The 24365-nt window shown below is 43.9% G+C and overlaps 1 protein-coding gene across 8 annotated transcripts in view; it reads left to right on the top strand.

Annotated features, from left to right (window-relative positions):
• Nucleotides 1–24365, top strand: part of tns2a (tensin 2a) — an 83642-nt gene that overhangs the window by 18749 nt on the left and 40528 nt on the right. For all 8 annotated transcript variants that reach the window (XM_034196458.1, XM_034196459.1, XM_034196457.1 and 5 more), the window contains exons 2-3: nucleotides 21790–21895; nucleotides 22233–22270. In XM_034196458.1, the coding sequence (XP_034052349.1) occupies nucleotides 21790–21895; nucleotides 22233–22270 (144 nt within the window). The remainder of the gene's footprint in view (nucleotides 1–21789; nucleotides 21896–22232; nucleotides 22271–24365) is intronic.

Raw genomic sequence — 24365 nt, 5'->3', positions numbered from 1 at the left:
GCTAAGAAGATATGTCCAGTTCTGCTACATCAATCTATTCTGGACTGTCTTTTGTGAGCTCACTTGCAGTACGTTATAATAGCACAGAACTTTGGAATGGTGCATTGCTATTGTGAACAGTATATTAATCATGCAGATCTCCAAGAATAGGTATTTTGGTATCTACATTTTGAGAGCAGAAGTGACGTAAAGCTAAATGACTGTGCCAGGCTTGAAAGCAATGATCTAAAGATCTGAGACAAAGTTCCATTATGAGTCACGGAGTTCTTCTAATGACAAAATCAGAACGAAGAGTTTCCCCCTTGAGGCTTCTTTCGATGTGTGTCCTCGTTGACCATCTGCAGCTGAAGCTGAGGTCACGGTCCTGTGTACCCCACTCCCACACAATGCCCATCATTGTCTAAATATCAAGACTATTTTTAGAGAGGAAGAAGAGGGAAGCAGCACGCGAGTTTCCAGGAGCAGGAATGGTTTCTGTGTATTTGTATCCATAAATCAACGCCCGTGTGTGCATCTCTTGTGTCCAACCCCTCCCACGTTCAACCCAGCTTCTGTTCAGTGATGGCTGGCAGACGTACAGCCAAAATGGGGGGGGGGGGGGGGGGGATTTCTTGTTAGAAAGCATTTATTTGACTCCAGAAAACCCCTGGTCCCTATTCTGCCAGAAAGCTCAAAATATTAGAAAAAGGGTTTCTTGTGCGTAACAGAAGTTGTAGGGGAGGTTCTGGGATACAGGAGGGGTGTATATGATGACAGCAAGAGGAAAGGGGAAGGCTGTCTGTTTCCACGGACTGTCTGCTGGGACACACGTCTACACGTGAGTTTGTGTGTGTAGTTTCTCTTCCTGAGGTCTCAGGTAGCTGTTTACAGGTTGTGTCACTTCAGTGGAAATACAGGCAGGTCCCAGCTGGTGGAGGCTTTGTACTGTAGCTTAGTGGTCACATGTACTGTATGCTTGTGAGGGTTTGTCCATCAGTATTTGTCAGTAATGGTTGTGCATTTACAGTATCAGGGAATTAAATAGATTAGTTTTTTTGCTAACAATTGTGCTTTTATTTTGAAAGTGTTTATGTTGTTGAATGATCCAACCAGTATCAGCCTACTGAATGCTGAATAACACATGTTGTACCAGGGGAAGATGTTTTTTATCCATTACAGTGGTGAAGGTAATTACTATCATGGGGATCAGGCTTAGCATCACAGGTTGTTTTTTACTGCATATACACTCTACCAGCTGTTTTCTGTTGTAAACCGCCTTTACTGAGGTTTGCTTTGCTGGACTCCCAGGTTGAGCCATGTGCAGTGTTTCTACAGATTTGCTCGTTTTTAAGGTGACCATGCAGTAGTTTCCCCATGATACAGGACCACATTTCCTGAACCCTTTAATTGTTCTGCAGGGGACTTGTCTTCTTTCTAACTATTATTACATATGATGTTAATGTTAAATACTTAACCATGCTTTTGCTCTTGAGAGTGTTTAAATGTACCTATTTTAACAAAGGAGAAAGTAAAGCAGACATGTTAGTTCCATATTGCCTTTATGACGAAACAGGCTTGTTGAACTAACTTGAAATAAAACTGAGCTTAATACTTACTATTGTTGCAGCAATGTTGTTTAACAGTTGCCCTTTTTTTCTCCTGTAATACATATTTATGCGTTACGAAACTTCAGGGAAAATATGTTTTCCATCTGAACAGCTAGCTGAAGCTTTTATCAATGCCTACTATTTAATTCAAAGAGGTGTTTTCTTTAAATCCTTATAGAGTTCAGAAATAACTAACTTGCTAACTTCATACTTTTAGCTGTAGGTATTAATGATTGAAACTACAAAATGGCACAAAAACCAAAATGGTTATAGCTGCTGAGCAGAATATTATGAACCGAAAGTTCATACCAAGAGCAATAACTAGGGATGCTCCGATCGCCAATTTCGGGGCCGATCGACGATCATCAGAATCAATATCGGCCGATACCGATCGCCGATCCGATCGAGTAGGCGGGGCCTAAATGGAAGATTTAAACATCACTTTAAATCTTCCATTTAAAGTGATGTTTAAAACTCAGTTAATGGGGCTCATTCACTGGAGCTTCCACAAACAACGATCAACTTAATTATTACATTCAAATGATGTACATTATTCAAGTTTACATTAACTTTGGATAATAACACGGGAGAAATGAGCGGAAGCGCTCTCTTTTCCTCTCTCCCTCTCTCTCTCCCCCTCTCTCCCTCTCCTGACAGCCTGTCAGTATCTCATGCAGCTCACTGATCCAGTAATGAGTGACCCGACAGTGAAGAATACATATTTATAATGACTAGTTTAGCTTGTTCCAGAGGTAGATAACATAGCTAAGTGTGTTAGGTCTAACTCTTGTGTGTTTCGCTCCGCTTACCGGTCCGGCGGGCGGAGCTGCAGGATTTCTGCTTCCCACACACGTTGCATACCGCTATTTTACTGTCTTTTTTGGACACCTTAAAATAATGCCAGACCGGTGAAGCCATTTTGGCGAGCTTGTTTTGCCGCACACAGAGAAAAGTGTCATGTATTTTACGTCATGCGATCGGCTCTCGCGATCGGCTCTCGCGATCGGCTCTCGCGATCGGCATGTTTAGAGAGCACCGATCGATCGGTAGAGAGTGACTATCGGCCAATCTCGATCGGTGGCCGATCTCGATCGGTGACCGATCGATCGGCGCATCCCTAGCAATAACAGTTAATTTGCCAGTATTGACACTCAACCATGTATATGAAATAAATACAATTGACTCTCTCTCAAAAGTTCACTTGGTAGTTGTTATGGACCTTTAAGACTTCTCCTCCTAAAGTTTGTTCTACTTAATGGACTGACTGCTTCCAAGGTAAAGAATACTCTTTAACCTGTTAAGCCCCATAGCCCCCGCCCGCAATTTTCGCCATGCTTTTAGATATAAAATGTTATGAACAAACCCTTCAGTAAAAACCTTCAGAATATTGATAGGAATAAAACTGGAAGGTTTGGTGTATGTAAGTGCTACTGAAGTGGACATTTCTGACTCAGAATATGAGAAAAAACTCATTTTGAGAAAACAACCTTTAAAGATTGCAGTGAGGCGCTAGCTAAACCCTCCTGTTCTTTGGATGACAGCTTGCGCATCGACGCACTCCGTGAAGGTATTTCATGTTCGGGGTCATTTGTTTTTTGTATAACCTTGCTTCGTGTAAGTGACAATTGTTGTCGTCTTCTCTGTGAACGTTTTTTTCGCTGTTCTTTTGCCATTTTGAGATTTAAATTTTTAGCGAAAAGCTAACCAGGAAGTGTTTTAGCACACCAAGTGACACATCTGAACGAATCACGTTGTCAGAAATTGACACCAGCCAATGAGATTTTGTTTCTTGGTTTAAGACCCCTTTGTACTTTCACGATTGGTTGCTGATACAAAGGAAATTACCATATTTGGATCCGATGAGATTGTGCAGGAGAGAGGGAGCTTTCTATAGCTCTGTTGACATGGTGCAAACAGCGGTCATGGTACTTTATGTTACGTTAGAATGCTAACTTTTGGTGAATTTAGGAGAAATCTACAGACACAAATAGACAAACTATAGTAAAATAAACACCTAAATGTGTATTTTGTACGTTTTCCTTCCAAAAGCCTGAAAGAAAACATGTTATGGAATCAAAATAGCACAACATCTCAAAATTCACCAGTGCTTGAAAAACGATGTTTTTGCCTGCCGTGTCTCGCCTTAAATGGAAGATCGCCATAGACCCCACGCACCCTATAATCGGATTGGCCGATACTAATTCCAGTGATCGGCGATCGGCCCCAAAAACCCTGATCGGAGCATCCCTAGTTACAGCGGAACATGAGTGATTATGTGTTACAATGGCGTTTGTTAGCAACCAGAAAATGACACCAGTAATGACAAACAGATGAGAATACTGCGTGGGGTCTGGATGCACACTCACAGCCTGAGAAAAGATAAGACTGAGTGAGTGTGTGTGCCGGCAAAACTCTGCAGATTAGCGCGGCTGAGAAAAGATAAGGCTGAGTGAGACAAAACACAACTCTAACGCCAAGCGTCTGAATTAGCACTAAGCGAAAGAGTGCTAACTCACGGTAGAAATATGTTATACTTCATTGGATCTGCACAAACAAGATATCATATGACAGCTGAGATTCCGCTTTACGGAGCCAAAACGGCAAATACGTCTTACTTTTGCTTTTTTCTGATCAAAAGTTTGTTCAATGGCATTAAAATGCATAAAAACTAGGGATGCTCCGATCGATCGGCCGCCGATCGATATCGGCTGATACTCACTCTCTGCCGATCGATCGGTGCTCTCTAAAAATGCCGATCGCGAGAGCCGATCACATGACGTAAAATGATGACGTAAAATACATGACACTTTTCTCTTTGCGCGGCAAAACCAGCTCGCCAAAATGGCTTCACTAGTCTGGCAGGAAGATGTGCAAGCTATCTGCTGTCCTGATGTCAATGGGGAGCTCATTCCACCATCTTGGAGCCAGGATAGCAAACCCACGTGTTTTTGCTGATGGGAACTTGGGTCCCCCTCGCAGCGAGGGTGCAGCGAGTCGTTTGGCTGATGCAGAGCGTAGTGCATGCGCTGGGGTGTACAGTTTAACCATGTCCTGGATGTACGAAGGGCCAGATCCATTCGCAGCATGGTAAGCAAGTACCAGTGTCTTGAAGTGGATTCTAGCAGTTACCGGAAGCCAGTGAAGGGAGCGGAGGAGCGGAGTGGTGTGGGAAAATGTAGGAAGGTTGAAGACCAGACGAGCCGCTGCATTCTGGGTGAGCTGCCGAGGTCGGATGGCACATGCAGGTAGACCAGCCAGGAGGGAGTTGCAGTAGTCTAGGCGTGAGATGACGATCGCCTGGACCAGAACCTGCGTCGCTTTCTGTGTCAGCTGGGGACATATCTTCCTGATGTTGTAAAGCGTGTATCTGCAGCAACGGGTTGTAGCAGCGATGTTTGCAGTGAAGGACAGGTTGTTATCTAGGATCACACCCAGATTCAATTATGTTGGTTGTTGTTTGTGGAAGCGCCAGTGAATGAGCCCCATTAACTGAGTTTTAAACATCACTTTAAATGGAAGATCCCCATAGGCCCGCCCACTCGATCGGATCGGCGATCGGTATCGGCCGATACTGATTCCGACGATTGGCCCCAACATTTGCGATCGGAGCATCCCTAATAAAAATGCTGCTGAAAGTTAATTAGTGTATGAGAGCTGTAACCCAGCATCCGGTTTTGGGCATGCCGGCTGCGCATCACTCTCTTCACCAATGGTAATGTTTAGATGGATTTTAGGAACTTCCCCTCGATTATATTGGCTCTAATGGTTCAAAAGTGGTGTCAATCACCAAAATCGACCGATGGGTTCCAGAGATATGGCAAATGACCCCAGAAGTGTTTTTTGTTTCTAAACCTCTCTAAAAAGGTTAAATTTAACTTGTTTTGCATCAATCTTGATTAGGGTTGGGTACCGAGAACCGGTTCCGGTTCGGAACCGGTTCCAACATTTCGATTCCAACGGCATCATTTAGAAATGTGAATTTCGGTTCCGCTTTTCGATGCCTGAGGAAATGTTTCTCGCCGCTCTCCGTAGCCTACTGTATGACTGCGGCGGGCGGGAAATGTAGCGTTGTACCTACACTTCCTACAGCGTAACCTGAGACCAGGGCCGGCCCGTCGCACTGGCGTTATAGATGTTCGCCTAGGGCGCCAGATCTGGGAGGCGCTGCGCTGACAGCTCTGGGAGGGAAAACAAATGTTTTGACCGTTGGTGCTCATCCTAATTTTCGGCCTTGATGTAACAACATTCATAATTAAGTAAATGTAACACCCTTTTCATCCCGGTTACACTTTTCATTTGCCCTGTATGATGGGCGCTGTAAGTGATGAAAATGGGGGATGTTGGCTTATCTGGCACCCGCAGCTCACAGCTCACAGCCAAAGTGCGAGTGAGCGTGGGAGCGAGCGAGGGAGAAAGGTAGGGCGCTGTTGTTATTAGCATCTGGTGCTAGCTGCTCTAACGGAAGAAGAAGATGTTTCTACAATGATGTGGAGAGAGAGTCCTCTCCAGTCCAGTCAGACTGAGTGGCTGATAACTACAGCTCAGTGAGGTAAAGGACTCTTGAGTGTTTAGATAGTTCACTTTAGTCTAAGTTATCTCAGTGGGTCTCAAATGTTTTGGTCACAATTTATGTAAACACATATTTACAAGGCACTCCTTTATAATTATTGGGATAAAACCGGATAAAACAGGTTTGAAATCATTCCAATGTATACTATAGTACAGTAAACCAGACATATCGTTTTAAACTGGAGAGATAAAAAAATATGCATAAATAAAATAGTAAAATAAGATCTGAATGAACAACAAAAATAAAATAAGTGACATGTATTTGTTATTGGCTATGGTAGGTTATTGGTTATGTTCACATACTTATTTAATTATTCAAATGTAAACCGATCTTTTTCATATGGGTGTTTAGAGTTGTACCCCCTAGATCTAGTCTCTAGTAATTCTGCTTAAAGTGCACCAGATTGAAGCATTTTACTTCAAAATGTTCAAACATTTCTTCCCGGTATGCTTGTTTTTCTCAACAAGAACTGTTTTTAAAAGGGGGGGGGGGGTTCCTTTAAAACAGGGGTGGGGAACCTTTTTCCTCTCAAGGGCCATTTCAATTTTTCCAACATCCTCCGAGGGCCGTACAAATTATTGACCTCTGCTTAAAAATACTAAAATCACAGCCCATTCATTCGGCCTTTCTTTCATGCTATGCAAAAAAAACGCAACCTCTTAATCCAGATATTTTACCATGACTCATGCATGCACGTGCACGGTTGTGGCCTGACCACCCAAACAGAAATACATGGACACAAGATGTGTGCAAATGTATTTAGTTTCCTATCCATGTGAACATGATTTAAGTGGGGACCTAACCTCCTCTAGGGGGGTGTTCTCCCCCAGGAAGATTTTTTTTTTTAAATGTTGAAGTTAAAAGCATCAATCTGGTGCACTTTGAGAGCAACATTAAGAGATCTATGGATACATCTCTCAACACCCATATGAAACAGAACTGTAAGCAGATTTTCTTTTTCTTTATGGATATTTTACAAATCACTCCCCTTTCAAACTGTATTCTTGTTTATTAATAACAACTTTTTTTACTGTCATATAGTATTTTATACCTGTTTACTTTATTCTCTTATTTTTTACAACTATAATGATCATATAAAGATGTGCCTTTACCTCACTGGTTGTAGAAAAAGCTTCTTATATTCGTTAGCATAGCTAGCTAACCAGATGCTAATAACAGCACAGTTATTGACTTTATGATCAGTATGACAGATGAACAGACCACTGGGCTTTCAACTAAAAACACAGCCATGCAAAAACTGCGGCATGTGTACGGCTCCTTATGGGTACTGCAATTTGTGGAAGTGGCGGAGCGGCGTTCTGGTGCTCTCCGTCAGAACTGCATCCCTGTCAGACGAGACATATACCACGTGATGACACGTTAGGCTCGTGATGTGTTTAAGGACCCTGACCTTGGCCAGGAAAAACAGGCACTCGCTTGTTTAATTTTTTTGCAGTCTAGATTTCTTTATTTTTTGGTTCTTGGTTTTGCAAAAGGTCTCGCGGGCCGTTTACGGCCCGGGGGCCGTAGGTTCCCCACCTCTGCTTTAAAAGTTGGACTGTTGCACTGTTGTAGCTTCAGTGGTTCTCAGGTTACAGTTAAATAGCAGTGAATATAAACAGACTGATTAATGTGAATATTACTGTAAACTAACCTGTGTAAAAGTTTCTCGAATAAATGTAATTTTTTTGGTGGAAGAAGCATGTATAATTTTTTTTACCCTGCCCCTCAAAGAATCGGAATTGAGAACCGTTAAGAACCGGAATCGAAAAGTAGAATCGGAATCAGAATCGTGGAAATTCAAACGATACCCAACCCTAATCTTGATACAGGTACTTATTATATATTATAGTTTGGATTTCTAAAGCTTTTAGGGTGCATTCACACCTAATAGTCCGTTTTCTGGTGCGCACCAGATGGCAGTTTGTTACATTGTTTCATTTTTCAGAAGGTTCGGTTTGCGTTCACATGGGCAAAACTCAAACGGACTATAAACTTTAAACACAAGTCATGTGCACGGAAATGCTGTTCAACCATTGGTCAGACATTAAGGGGGTAAAAACGCAAATCCCGGCAATTTCTATCGGAGCCTCCGCCATGGAGCATCGGCACTTTCGGCAGGTTATTCTCATGCTGCTGTTAATCTGGAGATCAACAGACACTAGCGGCCCGCGCATATGATTATATAATCAGACAACGTCCGTTAAAAAACATTATAACATCATGAGAGACGTTCTGCAGTAAGGAGGGGCGTTTCACCAACGACAGGTGTTCAACACTTAATTCTGCTTCACTCTTTCAATTAACAACCGCGGATGTCTTGAAAGACTCTTTCGCTAAAGATTTTGAAGATATCCGCGTTCTTGTGACACGTAAATACTACGCTTCCTATGTTTTGGTGCGGACTGCGTTCACACCAGCAATGAACCGCTCCAGAGTTCGCAAGCAAGCGCTCCGAGACCACCTATTTTAGCGGACCAGAGTCCGGTTGTTTAGTTCACTTAAGAGGTCTCGGCTGTTTTCACACCGACCCAAATTAACCGCACCAAGCGGCTAAACGCACCAGGGTTCCATTCAACCGGACTATAAAAGGCTGGTGTGAACGCAACCTTAGTCTACTATCCCATCATTCAAGGGTGGTTTTCACTATAAGTAATGGTTTTTCTTTGGACGGAAACTATAATTTACATTTTTTTACTATGTTCAATCTGAATTTACTTTAAAATAAAAACCACTCACAGGTTTATCATTGCTTTGAGAAAAAAGATTATTAATTTACCTCTTTAGAAGTGAAGATATAGTCATTTGTTCTGGGAATGTCATTTTCGAGCCTGAGACCTGAAAAACAGGCTTGGGGCTTAACAGGTTAAACCTCACTGAGATCATTACTATTTTAGAATCTCATAAGTCTCTGCCTTAACAAATATTTTTGTGAAGTGTACTTCAAACCTGCAGTTTCTTTGGGAAAGTAATTGGTCACACTAACCAATGTGCTAACATATCATGTTGCATTTGGCAAAGAAGCACTTACAGTATAACCTCTGCCAATGAGGATATGAATATAATGCAGTATGGGGTTTTTTGTCAGTATGTTTGCGCAAAACCAACTGGCCTGAATTTCATGACACTTGTTGGAAGGGTGAAGCATGGGCCAAGGAAGAACATTCAACTTCAAGTGGATCTGAATTGAAGAGCGGATACACATACTTATCACTTTTGTTAACATTGCAAGATATGGCATTTGACCTTTATTTCTTTTATTTTCACTATATCTGGAAAGCGTCTTTGAGCACCTGTAAAAGCGCTAACAAAATAAATCTATTATTATTATTATTATTGGAAAGCTAAAATAGAGAGGTGACAGGAAATAAAATGTAATTGGGAATGATTCCGGATGCAAACTGGGGATGTTGCAGTTCATGGTTAGCACCTTAAACCCCCTAGGTCACCAACGGTTGTCAGCTGTATAAAACAAAGTTGTTCACCAGTGGAGACTAACCAACCAGTCCACTTACATGAACCAGAGTAAAGCAGCTTGTATTGTTGTCAATCCTTATGAGACCTTATCCAGCATTCAGTACCAGAGTGGTTTATCGCTGTCTGACCATGATTGCCTGTGGTTGGACTATAAAGTGGTCTTGATTGTGTCTGAAACAGGAAGAATGTTGCCAACCTCATCTACGTGTTTATCTCTCAGCCCACATCACCACTGCGGTTTAGCCGACAGTAACTGTGCTTTTTTAAACTTACTGTGGGCCCCGTGGGCATACTCATTCATGCTTACACAAACACACATAAACTTCACAAGATTATTGCACACGTTCACACATGAGAATGAGGGCATACTTTTGACTGAATCTACATGTTGTTTGGTGTTCTTGAGACTGTAAAGCTTATATCTAAAATAAATAGTTTTTCATTACTTTATTATAGGTCTGAGATATATACAAAACATGTCTCTGAAGTGTTTGGCTCGAAATACCAAACAGATCATGCATTGTAGCATCCCATAAACCTCTCTGTTTCAGCCCTGTTTCAAAAGTGCTGATTCTGTGTCTGTTACTTTAGACGAAAATAAGGAGCCACTCCCCACGCCCCTCTGATACCTCATTCACACCAACGCAACTCCGGTTCAAGCTCCGTGCTAGAGCTTTTCAGGTTCAGAACCGGTTCTTCGGTTTAGCTCCGGCTCTTTTCACACTGCCCAGAGTCCGACTGGTGCTGCGTCATTGCGTCATCGTTTGCGTCATGACGTAACCGTTTGCGTGCCTGCTTCATAAAGCCAAACCGGGCGGAAACCCCTCACAGCTGACACCGACAACAACAACAATGGCCGATTGTGCTCCAGCTTCCTCTGAACCTCTTCGGAAGACCAGATTCCCAGTAGGTCTCTTCAGTGGACCACTGCTGCTTGTTAAGTTTCTCCATCGTTGTCTACAAACTGGATACAACGTGGGCTTTTTGTTGTTGTTCAGGAGTTGATCCCGCCCCTGCCCCCGCCTCGACGTAAGCGTGACGTATGTGGTGCTTTTGCTCTAGCCGGACAATTTTTTGGTGCTTGAAACGAACCGGATTCCGGAGCTAAGAGGCTGCTCCGCTGCGGTGTGAACAGGAAAACCCGGTGCTTTTCAAGCTCCAGCTCCGAACCGGCCCTGAAACACCGTTGGTGTGAATGAGGTATGAGAGATATTTGGTTAAAAAGAACACAATGGTGCTCTAGGAGGAGATTCAGGTGATAAGGTGGGTGGGGGGGTTACCTTGGTTGGTGATTGGCTAATGGTAACACAAGCCAACAAATATTGATGACCTCATAAAGTAGCCAAAATCTGATCAGCTCATTTTCAGACAGGTTTTTAATATAAATGGATCAGGACAAAAAGAGAGAGAATTTTTTTTCCTGAAACTTTCAGAGTCTCTTTCCACAGAGGGGACACATGGTGATGTATACAATACATGACAAAGTGGATTTTGCATAATAGGTGACCTTTAAGGTTTTTTACATACAAGGAATTCACTTTGGTGGATTGGTGTAGTGATTAAAGTTGAAAGCTAATTTTCAAAGAAAACCATATACGAAAAAATATATATAAGAATATGTCAAATAAACAAATATAGAATGAAAAAAATACTATGAAAAAACCTGTAGAATATAAATAGGGTGTCAGTAATTAGCATAGCCAACATGAGGTTGTTAAATTAGCAAAGCAGCTATTTGTATGTTTAGTGTGCAGGAAAGACTTGGAGTAAGGAAGGGTAGCCAAATCAAGGATTCATCAAACACAAGAAGTGTTTATGAAACGTCTTGTCTGTGTAGATTCCGTTTATTTACTGTGAGAAAAGTGAAAACTGGAATAAGCCAAGACATACCGAGCCAGATAAAAATAAAACAAGAAAAATACAATTTCCAAGAGTAAAGCCCACACGGTTTTAGAGAGCAACGTCAAATCCCCTGACCAAACTATATTACATTACAGCCTACCACATGCACCTGAGCCACCCACCCACTCCATCACCATCCAGTTTGCTGTGGTTGGAGTACACTTGTACTGGAACAGGGCAGCGGCCATGTAACACAGCTGGCAGAGGGTGATGCCAGGCAAGCAGCTGTCCAAACACTGTCCAGTCCCTAGAACAGAGTCAAAGCAATAGAATAATGAGAGAAAAGTGTGTAAACAGCACTCTCTCTTTGTTACCATGGAGGAAAAGCACACATAGAAAAAAAAAAAACCTTTATGTGTCCGTTTAATTATCCAAAGCTATGGAAATATGGGCGCTGAGTAGCCAATAACATCTCGCTGTTGTCATCGGGATGATGTTGTCAGGTGTTTGCTCCATAAAATGTATACAAAATGTGGACATACTCAGTCATATCATCCCATGATTTGTCATTCAATGATTTGTTGCTATGTTTTGAAGCCTCACAAGAAGTGACCATATTCAGATGAGATGGTGTAGCATGGGAAGGATTTTCATTGCTACGCCTATATCCTGATCACAAAGTGGCCACGCCCTAAAGCATACACTGCTTCATAGTCTGTTTCGTTCTGAATGGGACCATCATTTTCAAAACGGAAAAGGATACTCAAAATAGTGATTGAGACGATAAACTCATCAGGAAAATGTTAATGTTAACCTATGTTGTAAATGTATTATGTTTTCAATTTACACACGGCATCTATTGCACGTCTGTCCGTCCTGGGAGAGGGATCCCTCCTCTGTTGCTCTCCCTGAGGTTTCTCCCATTTTTCCCTTTAAACTGTGGGTTTTCTCCGGAAGTTTTTCCTTGTACGATGTGAGGGTCTAAGGACAGAGGGTGTCGTATTGTCATACTGATATTCTGTACAAACTGTGAAGTCCACTGAGACAAATGTAACATTTGTGATATTGGGCTATATAAATAAACATTGATTGATTGATTAATCTGTTAAACCCGATGAAACAATATTCATGGAACTGTGTCTCAGGGCTTCTTAACATTTAACAACCTATTAATGCGTCATACCCACTTAACAGGAAGAAACTCAGCTAACTGACGTTATGAACCATTTTTACCTAAACAAAACACATCTCTAACGCCAAGCGTCTGAATTAGCACTAAGCGAAAGAGTGCTAACGCACTTAGCACATAACTCACGGTAGCAATATTTTATACTTCATGCAATCTGCACAAACTAGATATCATATGAAAGCTGAGATTCCAATGCTATAAGCAGGGGTGCACATCACGTTTTTAGTTATGAATTACTCAGATGAGTACCAGACAGCGTATTTCATGATGTGAAATATAATCAAGTGTTAAATCAGACTTTAGTTCCACCTGGAGTAAATCCACAAGCTACCCTGCAGTATACAAAGTCATTCAAACTAGCTGCACCTTTAGCAGCTTTGAGAACACTTTAATGATCAATCATTATAAAACATATCATATATATTATTCTGAAATGGACCAATCTGCACAATGACTACTTTTACTGTTGCTACTTTAACTATATTTTGATAATACTTTTCAAATGTTACTTGAGTAACATTTTGAATGCAGGACTTTTACTGTAACAGAGTATTATTCCTACACAAGATCTGAGTACTTCTTCCACCTCTGTCGTATTTCAAACTCTTCCATTAACACCCTGAGTAAGTTTGCAACTGTGTGTTTTACTCCACTTTGTTGTAAATAAAACTGCAGCAGCTTGACCACAGAGCGTGCAGGTTGTGATCAGCTGATTTTGCGCAGTTCTCCAGTGTGTGCGCCGGGCACAGAATGTGCACAGGGGAGTCTCCCACTGCAGCCAGTTGGCGGAGTTTTGGCACAATTCTGTTGCTCATACTGACGTTAACCCTGTCTGTGCACACGGCGACCAACTCTGTATGGACTTGCAGGCCGTGTGCCAACGCGCTGCGTCCAGGCTGGACATCCCCTGGCCTGAAGTGGCCAAGGAGACCTCCAGATCTCGCTATGAGGGGAAGAACTTGCCCCAAGCAGCGAGGATGAGGCAGCTTCTCCCAGTCTTTCCAGAGATGCTGGACGAGGTGTCGGTCTCGTGGAGAGACCGCCCTTTCAGCAACAAGGCCCCAATCCAGGGTGCCTCCTCTTTGGACTGTGACGGCATGGAAAAGCTCGGCCTGCTCCGCATGCCGCCCATGGAGCCGCTGGTGGCAGCCATGACGAACGAGCCTATAAGGCCGCAGCTTTGTCCGCCAGGGCGCTCAATGTCTCCTAGCTGCTGACCGCCTACCAGGCGGAGCTCTGCGAGGACATGACGGTCAAACCTGAGCCTGCCGTGTGGGATGAAATCGCAGCGATCACGGACATTTGTCTCCGTGTGCAGCGCTGTGCAGTCCAAGCCACGGGCAAAGCACTGGGGATAATGGTGGTACAGGAGAGAGCCAGGTGGCTTACCCTGACGAACCTTCCAGACCGGGAAAAAGAGGACATCTTGGACATGCCTATTGTTCCCGAGGGCATATTTGGCTCCGCTCTAGCTTCGATGCAGCAGCGGTGTGAGTCCAAAAAGAAGGAGGATGAGGCTCTCCAGCTTTGTCTTCCCCGAAGGGTCCAGCCGCCGCCTTCAATGGCCCCGCGGCAGTCCTTCGCTCAGGCTGCCTCACGTCCTGCCCGTTTCAAGATCCCGAAACAGCAGAGGCCACAGCCCGCCCTGGGTCTCCAGCCCAGACACGAGGCGAGGACGGGCTGGCCAAGAAAGTCTCCGGTTCCGGCAGCAGCCGCTCATGCACAGCCGGCCCAGACTTTCAGCCACCAGACGAAGAAGAAGAAGAGGGCGGCCTGACAGCCTCCTCTCCTCGATAAAAGAGCTGGAAGTTCCCTGTTCTCCAGCTCCAGAACACGTTCCAGTGTTAGATGCTCATGTGTTTCCGGGGTGCAACCATGCCCCCATCTTCCCGCCGCCTTGAGTGATGTCAGAACGTCATCCTCAAGTTCACGCCATGAGGGAAATGGACTTAACATCAATGACAGCAAGCTCCGCTGCTCGTTTAAGTCACACAAACACATGTCATCAATATTGTCTTTTAATAAATCATTTTCCACTGTCGTTTCCAGGCTTAAAGCCAAGGGCGCAGTCAATAAAAATGAAAAGAAAACAATAAAAACAATAAACAGTCTGACGTCTACCCCCCTTCTAAGAGTGGCTGCTACCTCTCTCAGAAGGCGGACGATGGACGGGGCTGTGAAGGCATCACCGCCACGCGCATGCGCAGTGTCGACCGGGGTTGTCAACCTGGGGTACCATCGTGTTTAGACACTAGAGGGCCCCATAACACAACAAATAAAGACACAGAGGGCAGACGACAGAGATGTGACATCTCCACTCGCTTTGAGAAGCGAAAAGTGGAGGATGCTCACAGATTCTGCTTGGGTTTTCAAGACAATAACACGGGGTTACAGACTCCAATTCGCTGTCACCCACCCTCACTTTTTGAGCATTCTGCATTCGCAAGCCCGGGGAGAGTCGGCCCATATTCTAGAGCAAGAGATCCTCTCGCTACTAGACAAGAAGGCTATATCTATAATACCCTCCAAACAGAGTCAGAGCGGCTTTTATTCCAAGTATTTCCTCGTTCCCAAACGGGGAGGGAATGGGATTCGGCCTATACTAGATTTGAGGGCTCTGAACAAATATCTCAAAAGATACAAATTAAAAATGCTCACACACATCTCTGTTGCGTCTCGTTCGCCAAAACGATTGGTTCACATCAGTCGACCTGAAAGACGCGTATTTCCACATCCCAGTATATTATCCACACAGGAAATATCTGAGGTTCGCCTTTCAGGGTGTCTGTTACGAGTACAGAGTACTTCCCTTCGGTCTGTCTCTCAGCCCACGAGTGTTTTTACGATGTACGCAAGCCGCGATAGCCCCGTTAAGACAACAGGGTATTCGCCTGGCAACTTATCTGGACGATTGGCTCCTTCTCGCACAGTCGGAGCAAGAGGCTATTACGCAGAGGAATGTCCTCGTAAAACACCTGCTCGACCTGGGTTTCGTAATAAACACAGAAAAGAGCATGTTGTCCCCAGCCCAGACTGTACTCTTCCTGGGCCTACGCTTGAATTCCTTTACAGCCCGCTTGTCAGCAGAGAGAGTGAAAGCCTTCAGGGCTTGCCTCGCTCATTTCCAGCCACGGAAATATGTTCTCTTCAGATCATGTCTGCGGTTACTGGGGCTCATGGCGTCAGCCATCCTGGTGGTACGACTGGGACGCTTACACATGAGGGAATTTCAGCGCTGGGTGGCTACCATCAGACTGGACCCCGTGCGTCATGGCGCGCGGAGAGTGATGGTCACTATGAAATGCGTAATGGCACTGCGCCACTGGCTGCACCCGACTTTTCTAGTACGGGGCGTGCTTATGGGTGCTGACCTATCGCGGAAGGTGGTCACCACAGACGCATGTCTGACGGGCTGGGGGGGTATATACGAAGGTCGACCTGTGAGGGGTCTCTGGAGCAGAGACCTCCAACGGTAACACATAAATTATCTGGAGCTTTTAGCGGTGTTCCTCACCCTGAAACGCTTTCTGCCTTTTCTCAGAGGACATCATGTCCTCGTGAGGACAGACAACACGACCACAATATCGTATATAAACCGCCAAGGGGGTTTGCGTTCTCTCCAGTTACACATGCTGGCACGCAAACTGATCTTATGGAGCTGCGGACGTCTCCTCTCTCTGAGAGCGACGCACGTACCAGGAGTGATGAACCTCGGGGCAGATCTGCTGTCCAGAGGTGCACCACTATATGCAAACTGGACTCTACATCCAATAATTGTGAGTCAGCTGTGGGTGCGTTACGGCCGAGCCGCGGTGGATCTGTTCGTATCAAAAGAAAACGCTCAATGTCAGCTGTTCTTTTCAATGCGCGATTTAAACGTACCGTTAGGCGTGGACGCGCTCGCGCACGCTTGGCCTCCGGTCCTTCTGTACGCGTTCCCACCCCTGGCTCTGATACCCCCAACTCTGGCCAGAGTGAGAGAACAACGCCACACACTGATCCTAATAGCTCCACACTGGCCTACAATGTACTGGCTGGCGGAGATATATCAGCTGCTGTGCGGGCAGCCGTGGCAGCTCCCGCTACGCAGGGACATACTGTCTCAGGCGGGGGGGATGATTTTTCACCCACACCCAGAGCGCTTGGCACTATGGGCCTGGCCCGTGAGTGGTATAACCTATATACAGTGGGACTCCCTCAGAAGGTGATAAACACTATTCAGAGTGCAAGAGCTTCCTCCACCAGGTCCCTCTATGACTGTAAGTGGAGGGTATTTGAGGAGTGGTGCCTTCAAAAAGGACACATCTCTTTTCAATGTCCTGTCGGGGTGATTCTATCATTTCTACAGGACCTGATTGATAAACACAGAGCTTTCTCTACGATCAAAGCGTACCTGGCTGCTATTGCTGCATGTGGGCTTTGAGGGAAAGACGGCTAGCCAACATCCCTTGGTCTGTCGTTTTATGAAGGGGGCTCGCAGGCTCCTCCCTGTTTCCAGGTCACTGGTGCCCTTATGGGACTTGGCAGTGGTTTTAGATGGGCTCACTCGACTTCCATTTGAACCCCTTGAAGAAGCTGACATGAAACACCTGTCACTGAAGACAGTGTTGTTACTGGCTCTGGCATCTGCCAAGCGAATCAGTGACATTCATGCGCTCTCTGTAAATCCTTCATGCACTCAGTTTGCCCCGGGGCAAACAAGAGTGTTGCTGAAGCCCAACCCTGCCTTTGTACCTAAGGTGGTTGGCTCATGTACCCCCATTGGCATTGAGGCATTTCCTCCGCCACTGTGTTCCTCTGAGGAACAGCGGCCGAATTTGCTGTGCCCAGTCCGTGCTTTACGCACCTATATGGACAGGTCAAAAGAGTTTAGATGCAATGACCAACTCTTTGTATCCTGGGCTAACCCTCATAAGGGCAAGCCCGTTACATGGCAACGGCTCTCCCACTGGATTGTGGAAGCGATTGCTCTGGCTTATACGAGTCAGGGTTTGCAGGCACCAACGGGCCTGCGTGCTCATTCTACTCGTGGACTGGCTACATCCTGGGCTTTGTTCAAGGGTGTTTCCATCCAAGACATTTGTGCAGCAGCGAGCTGGTCCTCACCACTCACTTTTGTCCGCTTTTACAGGCTAGATGTCTCTGCTCCAAGTGTGGCCCGTGCAGTGCTGGGCCCCGTGTTGAGACAGGGTTCTACCTGTTAAGTTCTGGTTGTTTTTGGTGATTTTCGAGATAAGCATGTCTAGCAATACGGGAGTTTCAATATCCCATAGTGAGACATCGAACGGAGTGTTATGAATGAGAACTATAGGTTACTTACGTAACCCCAGTTCTCAGAGTAACATGAAGTGAGATGTCTCACCAGACGGCCCTTCTTGCTAAGGCGAAGCTAGAAGAGGTGCTTATTTTGAATGACGCTGCGACGTAGCACAAGCTACTTAAAGGGTGGGTGGATTCCCTGACGTAGACGTCAAGATCACCAGCCAATCAGGATTGGCGTAATGAGATTGATGCTTCTGTTTGCATACGCGTTGAGGCGCATCCCATAGTGAGACATCTCACTTCATGTTACTCTGAGAACTGGGGTTACGTAAGTAACCTATAGGTCCGTCGGTTATGTCCTGCGCGGCTCTGCCAGCACCCAGTTCAGTCAGTCACAGAAAGTCCGAAGAGTTTTTGCAGGCAGCAAAACGGCAACGTAGCCGCTTAATGTCTTTCTTTTTTTTTTACATGTCTCGTAGTTTACTCCATTGAGTGTTGACAAGAAACACGTGTAGACGAAATATGTGTTTTGTTTTGATGTTTTGAGGTACGCAAAGGCGCGTAGTGACACAAGTGACGTTACGCAATTCAGATTTGTGCCGCGCATGCTTACCTGTGTTCCAGTTATGTAAACCCCTGGGTATAAATATCATCACTGTACGACCAAAACTCACGTCAGCGAAGCCAGGAAAGACAACACACAACTTCACTTTACGGAGCCAAAACGGCAAATACGTCTTACCTTTGCTATTTTCTGATCAAAAGTTGCGTTCAATGGCATTAAAACGCATATAAACGCTGCTGAAGATTAATCCAATGTCTCTGTGTCACTTTGAAATGATTACTGATAATCCATCATATAGGGCTGCTCAATTAATCGTATTTTAATCGCGATTACAATTATGGCTTGCAACAATTACGAAAACAACGTAATCGAAATAAAACGATTATTTTTTTATTATTATTATTTTTCAGTTGAATTATACTTAACGTTCAGGGTAATCAACTGTTAAAAACATACTGTTCACATTTTTTTTCTCCAATAAATGGATATTTTCAAAGTCAATGAATAATCGCGTTTAATAATCACAATTACAATTATTGACCCAAGTAATCGAGATTATGATTTTTGCCATAATCGAGCAGCCCTACCATCATAACATGGCAATAAACCTAGTTTTGATATAGAGCGTAACTATCATTTAAATTTGCTTACTATGTTCAATCTGAATTTACTTTATAAAAACATCTATTGATTCTGACTTTTCTACATCCAACTCACAGGTGTATCATTGCTTTGAGAAAAAAGATTATTAATGTACCCCTTTTAGAAGTGAAGATATGGTCATTTGTTCTGGGAATGTCATTTTCGAGCCTGAGACCTGAAAAACAGGCTCAGGGCTTAACAGGTTGACAGAGGTACAACATTAAATGAGAAGTACGGTCACTTTTTCAGACTCCTATACAATCTATACTTACCCTAACCCTACAATAAAGTGCAGGTTTGCAACTTATGGAGTTTCAACTTCAGGCCATTATAAACATTTCAGGTTTGGAGGCAACTCTTTTCAGATCTGAAAGCTACATCCTCTTCTTTCTTACCGTCAATGGTTCACACTCATATTTACTCTAGGAGTGAACAGAGAAACACATTCTGTCATAAATCCTACATTTTTGACTGGATACCTGCCAGTTTCCAGAGTATGTGTGCCTGCCTCCCAGTATGACAATGCACGTACACTACTGGAGCCTCGCAGCGCGGCGAAACAGTGGCGCGCTTACACTGTTGGTGCGCCGCGTTTGGGGTTGCGGGGGGGGATGCGGGTGCATAGCCGCGGGAAGTAGGGGTGCTGGGGGTGCTGCAGCACCCCCTGTTGGCGAGTGTTGTACATTTGAACAACTGAGTGACCACCTAAATAAAAATTATTAAACTACATAAAATAGTTATGATTTTCCTTAAAATAAAATTAGCTGTATACAGTATCATATAATAGTCATAGTATATATTTCTATCAGTCCGGTGGCTTGAATGTATTTTCCAAATAAATAAAATCCGAGTCATCTAGGTCGTGGGATAGTGACGTAATTGACGCGACACACACACTGCAGAGTCACTGCAGAGTCTAGACTAGAGCATGGTCTCTAGAGTGACTCCGTGAAGGTATTTCATGTTCGGGGTCATTTGTTTTTTGTATAATCTTGCTTCGTGCAAGTGACAATTGTTGTTGTCTTCTCTGTGAACGTGAAGTGTTTCACAATCACTACCACGTGACGCATCTGAACGAATCACGTTGTCAGAAGTTGACACCAGCCAATGAGATTTCGTTTCTTGGTTTAAGACCCTTTTGTACTTTCACGATTGGTTGCTGATACAAAGGAAATGACCATATTTGGATCCAATGAGATTGTGCAGGAGAGACAGACCTTTCCAACGATATCTCTGATGACATGGTGCAAACAGCGGTCATGGTACTTTATGTTACGTTAGAATGCTAACTTTTGGTGAATTTAGGAGAAATATACAGATGCAAATAGACAAACTATAGTAAAATAAACACTTAAATGTGTATTTTGTACGTTTTCCTTCCAAAAGCCTGAAAGAAAACATGTTATGGAATCAAAATAGCACAACATCTCAAAATTGACAAGTGCATGAAAAACGATGTTTTTGGCTGCCTTGTCCCTCCTTTAAACAAACAATTTAAGCAACTCGTATCGCTGACAGCCGTGCCCGGCCCGGCACCGCTTTCAGCGGCCCCCCTCCCCACTTTTGGCAGCACCCCCTGAGCAAAATGACTTCCCGCGGCTATGTGCGGGTGCTAGTGGAGCCTCGCAGATGGGGCTGCAGCAGCCCCCTCAGCACCCCCCCTCCTTCCCGTGTCCATTCGTGATGCCTCGCTGTCTCGCAGCAAGCAGGAATCCACACCAGTAAGCCAGCTCACACTGTCAGCTCCTCGCAGCAGCGAGTTGACCAATCAGAGCACACTGGGCTCACAGGGAGGGGGGGCAGGAGCTCCAACAAGGCGTTTAGGACAGAGAGTGAAATTCAGTGAATACACATACATTACAGAGATGCTGTATGAGAAAACAATGTGAGTTTGGAAAATTGCACAATGTAAATCTATTCTAGTAGACCTCAACAATGGAATTATGATCAGTAGAAATGGCCATGACATGGGACCTTTAAAGTCATGTCAGACCCAGTCATTTGTGGATGTGATCCCATGTTGGGAAACAAAGAGGCACTGGGTGGGATTGGCTACCACACACACACAGATATACACACACTAGCAGACATTGTGACAAATATTGACATTGTAAAGAACAGAAGTGAAAGTCTTTTACTTTCACTTTTCCTCTATCTCTTTTTAAGAATTACATTTGCTCCTTTTTGTTTTTCCCAAAACTTCCCACATACACACACACTGAAACATACCCACACACTAAGGATTACAGTATGGTATGGGCGGGAACCACAAGGATTATTACTGGAAGACAGTTACACAACCAGAACAGAAGTTCAAGAGCCAAAGGGAGTTGAGAATGGATGTGGCCAAAGTCGTGAAATACAAACTATGTCTGTCATTCACGATCCTGTCATTATTACAGTCCACTAACCCACGAGCCATAACTTTGTTTTCTTGTATCTTTCTTTGAAAAGATTTGGGGAAGTCCAACTTTTAGTTTTCATCCGTCAGATGGAAGTGTATGGAGGTTTAACCAAATGAAACGCTTGGATGAAGGTCAAACAAGGTTTCCCTTGCATTGTTTGAGATGAGGCAGCACCACAAACTGTGTCCCAATGTCTGATACTGTGTCAGGTTTCTAACTGAGTTCCATTCTTATTTGTTTTGTGTGCACAGGGGGGGAAGGGAGAACCTCACGTCTTCAAGGAAAAGACCTTTAAGAAGAAGCGACAGTGCAGCGTGTGCCGACAGAACGTGGACAACGTTGGGTCTTTCTGCAGAGGTAAATGTTGCAAGCATGTGTTGTCATCATTTTTACAGCTTGGTCTCTCACAACTGCAGTTAGTTACTCTAAAGGACCAAGAGGACCAATATTAGGAATTGATTTAGCGATTTTCATTGCCAAAATATTTCAGATTAATGATGGTATCCAAAATGATAATCATCAAAATGTGCTTTAAACCTGCATGAATCACATTACCTTTAATTGTTTTTATTCTTGCATCACATATAGTAGGCCTACACACTATAAAATCCAATGGAAATGATAGTTGAAACTTCGAATTGAATCCAATTTACTATATACTATTTTTAACATGCATTTCTTTATTTCCTTTTAGTATGCAAGACAGCAACCCACAGAAAGTGTGAGGCAAAGGTAAGAATCCACCCACTTGAGTTTTTTGTATTGAACCCAATTGTATTCCTTAATTACCCACTATACAGTTAATTTCCATGTGGGTTTCTGTAAAGTTGCACATATTGCACATTTTCTTGGTGGACCACCTATGGCCTCCAAATTACAAGAGGAATCAGTTGTGATAGAGTTGTAGACAGCATTGAAAGTGATGTTGCTCATTTACCCAAATGTGTAATCTCTTGAATACAAAGTCAGTGCCAGATGTTGGCATTGACTTGTTGGAGGGTCAGTTCTCATGACATCCCTAGTGTGAACACAACCTGCTCTGTAAGAGGTCAAATGTGCAGTCATCGTCAACCATGACCCTACTAATTCAAGGTTAAGCCCAAATGCTGACCCTCTAATCTTTCTTAATCGGGCTGACCACTGGGAGGTATCCATCCTTGGTCATATTTTCATGTGACTGCCCTAGACTGTCGGAATAACATTTTAATGGTTATCCAAACAGCTTAGTACATTGTTCTGCTCGTGAGGTGTGAAAATACATGACAGTCGCTCTTTGAGGGCAGAAGTCTCAAGATCTCTGCCAACAGAAGACCGCTCAGTTGCATTCCTCGGAAAGAGCTGCAAGCCTCGCCCGCACCCACAGTGCTGCCTCTGTGAAAGGAACATTGATGGAGCGGATGGTGTAATGAATAGACAGAGAGGGGGGAATGCTAGCCATGGCCAAAGCGATGAAGAGGGGGTAGGAACGGGGAGCCTTGGCTGGCAGCGGGCGAGAAAGAAAGCTAAGGGTGAAGGCATGTGGCAAAGACAAGCCTCATTCCTCAAGCGTTGCCCCATCCTAATGTCTATTATCTGAAGGGAGCCATGAGGATGAGTTCAGGGATGAAAGGATGGCACAAGCAATCATAAAGTAAAACCAGGGTTTTGCTAGACTTGTGATGTAGGTTTGTATTCTTGCTTGATATAAAGTAAGGTAGATATTTCTGTTTTGCAATGCAACACATGTATTGCTTTTTATGTGTCATTTGACGCCTCAGCAACATGAGAAGATTTGAGCAAATACTTCTGAAGTCAGGGGACATAAAGAGTGTCTCAGTGTGTCTCATTTCTTCTGAATTGATCGACCAGAACGTCTGGGCTGGGAAATCTGATTGGAATCAATCCAACACCAAATATGGTTTGAATCCAATTTAGCAAAACATTTGCATTTTAACCGTTTTTTTTTTTGCTATACAGAAATGTGGATACAGTCTGGATAGGACAACAACCAGTTTGGCTGGTGGTCTGAACAGGACCTAAAAGGCTACAACCATGTTATCAGAACATCTTATTTTTCTAAACGTTATCTTCTTTTGGAAAGATAAAACCTGAAAATGGTTAAAGCGAGCTTATTGTGAAAATAAATTTGGATAAACTGAATGCCTTGGTAAGACTGATTACAGAAAGCAACAGGGTGTTGTTTATTAGCCTTTCTGTGACTGTCTCATGGTGTTTATGGTTGTTGATTGGTTGTTAGATTGTGATATCCATCGTTGCTTCCCAGGAAGGGAGAGGTCAGATAAGGCAGGGTGGGGGAGGATCTGGCTGATGTGTTCATCCCGGTTGTTATCTAACCTCATGTGAAGGGGGGAGTCTAAGGAAGGATGGATTTGGGCTGGCATCTATCTGTTACACTTAGAATTGTAAAATGCATAATAAATAGATCTGAATAACAGATCCCAGCTGTCTGACTGCCTAGCTAATTAGCTTTAGCCCTCCTGCTACAGAGAATGACCACTTTAGTGCTGTTAAAAGTCTTATTAGTTCAAGGTGTTGCTCACTTGCACCTGATTTGCATTTGGGAGCTATTACCTTGCATATTAACCCCTTTTGTGTGCAGTCACACATCTGGATATCAGCCCTCTGTCATCTGTAAGCCATCCTGTTCTCCCCAGGCTTCTATTTACAAATCCACCGCTGTCTTTACTGTAAAGCTGGTGACGAATCTTTCATTATACAACACTGTCTAGAATCCTGTCAGCTCCGGTTTTCTGGAAAAACCCTCCTACAGAGAAAAATGTGTGATTATTGGTGGTCTTGTTTTGTAAATGTTATGTGTTTTTGTTCC

This window comes from Gymnodraco acuticeps, unplaced genomic scaffold, assembly GCF_902827175.1.
Source record: "Gymnodraco acuticeps unplaced genomic scaffold, fGymAcu1.1, whole genome shotgun sequence".
Classification (NCBI taxonomy): domain Eukaryota; kingdom Metazoa; phylum Chordata; class Actinopteri; order Perciformes; family Bathydraconidae; genus Gymnodraco; species Gymnodraco acuticeps.
This window is presented reverse-complemented; position numbering and strand designations above follow the sequence as displayed.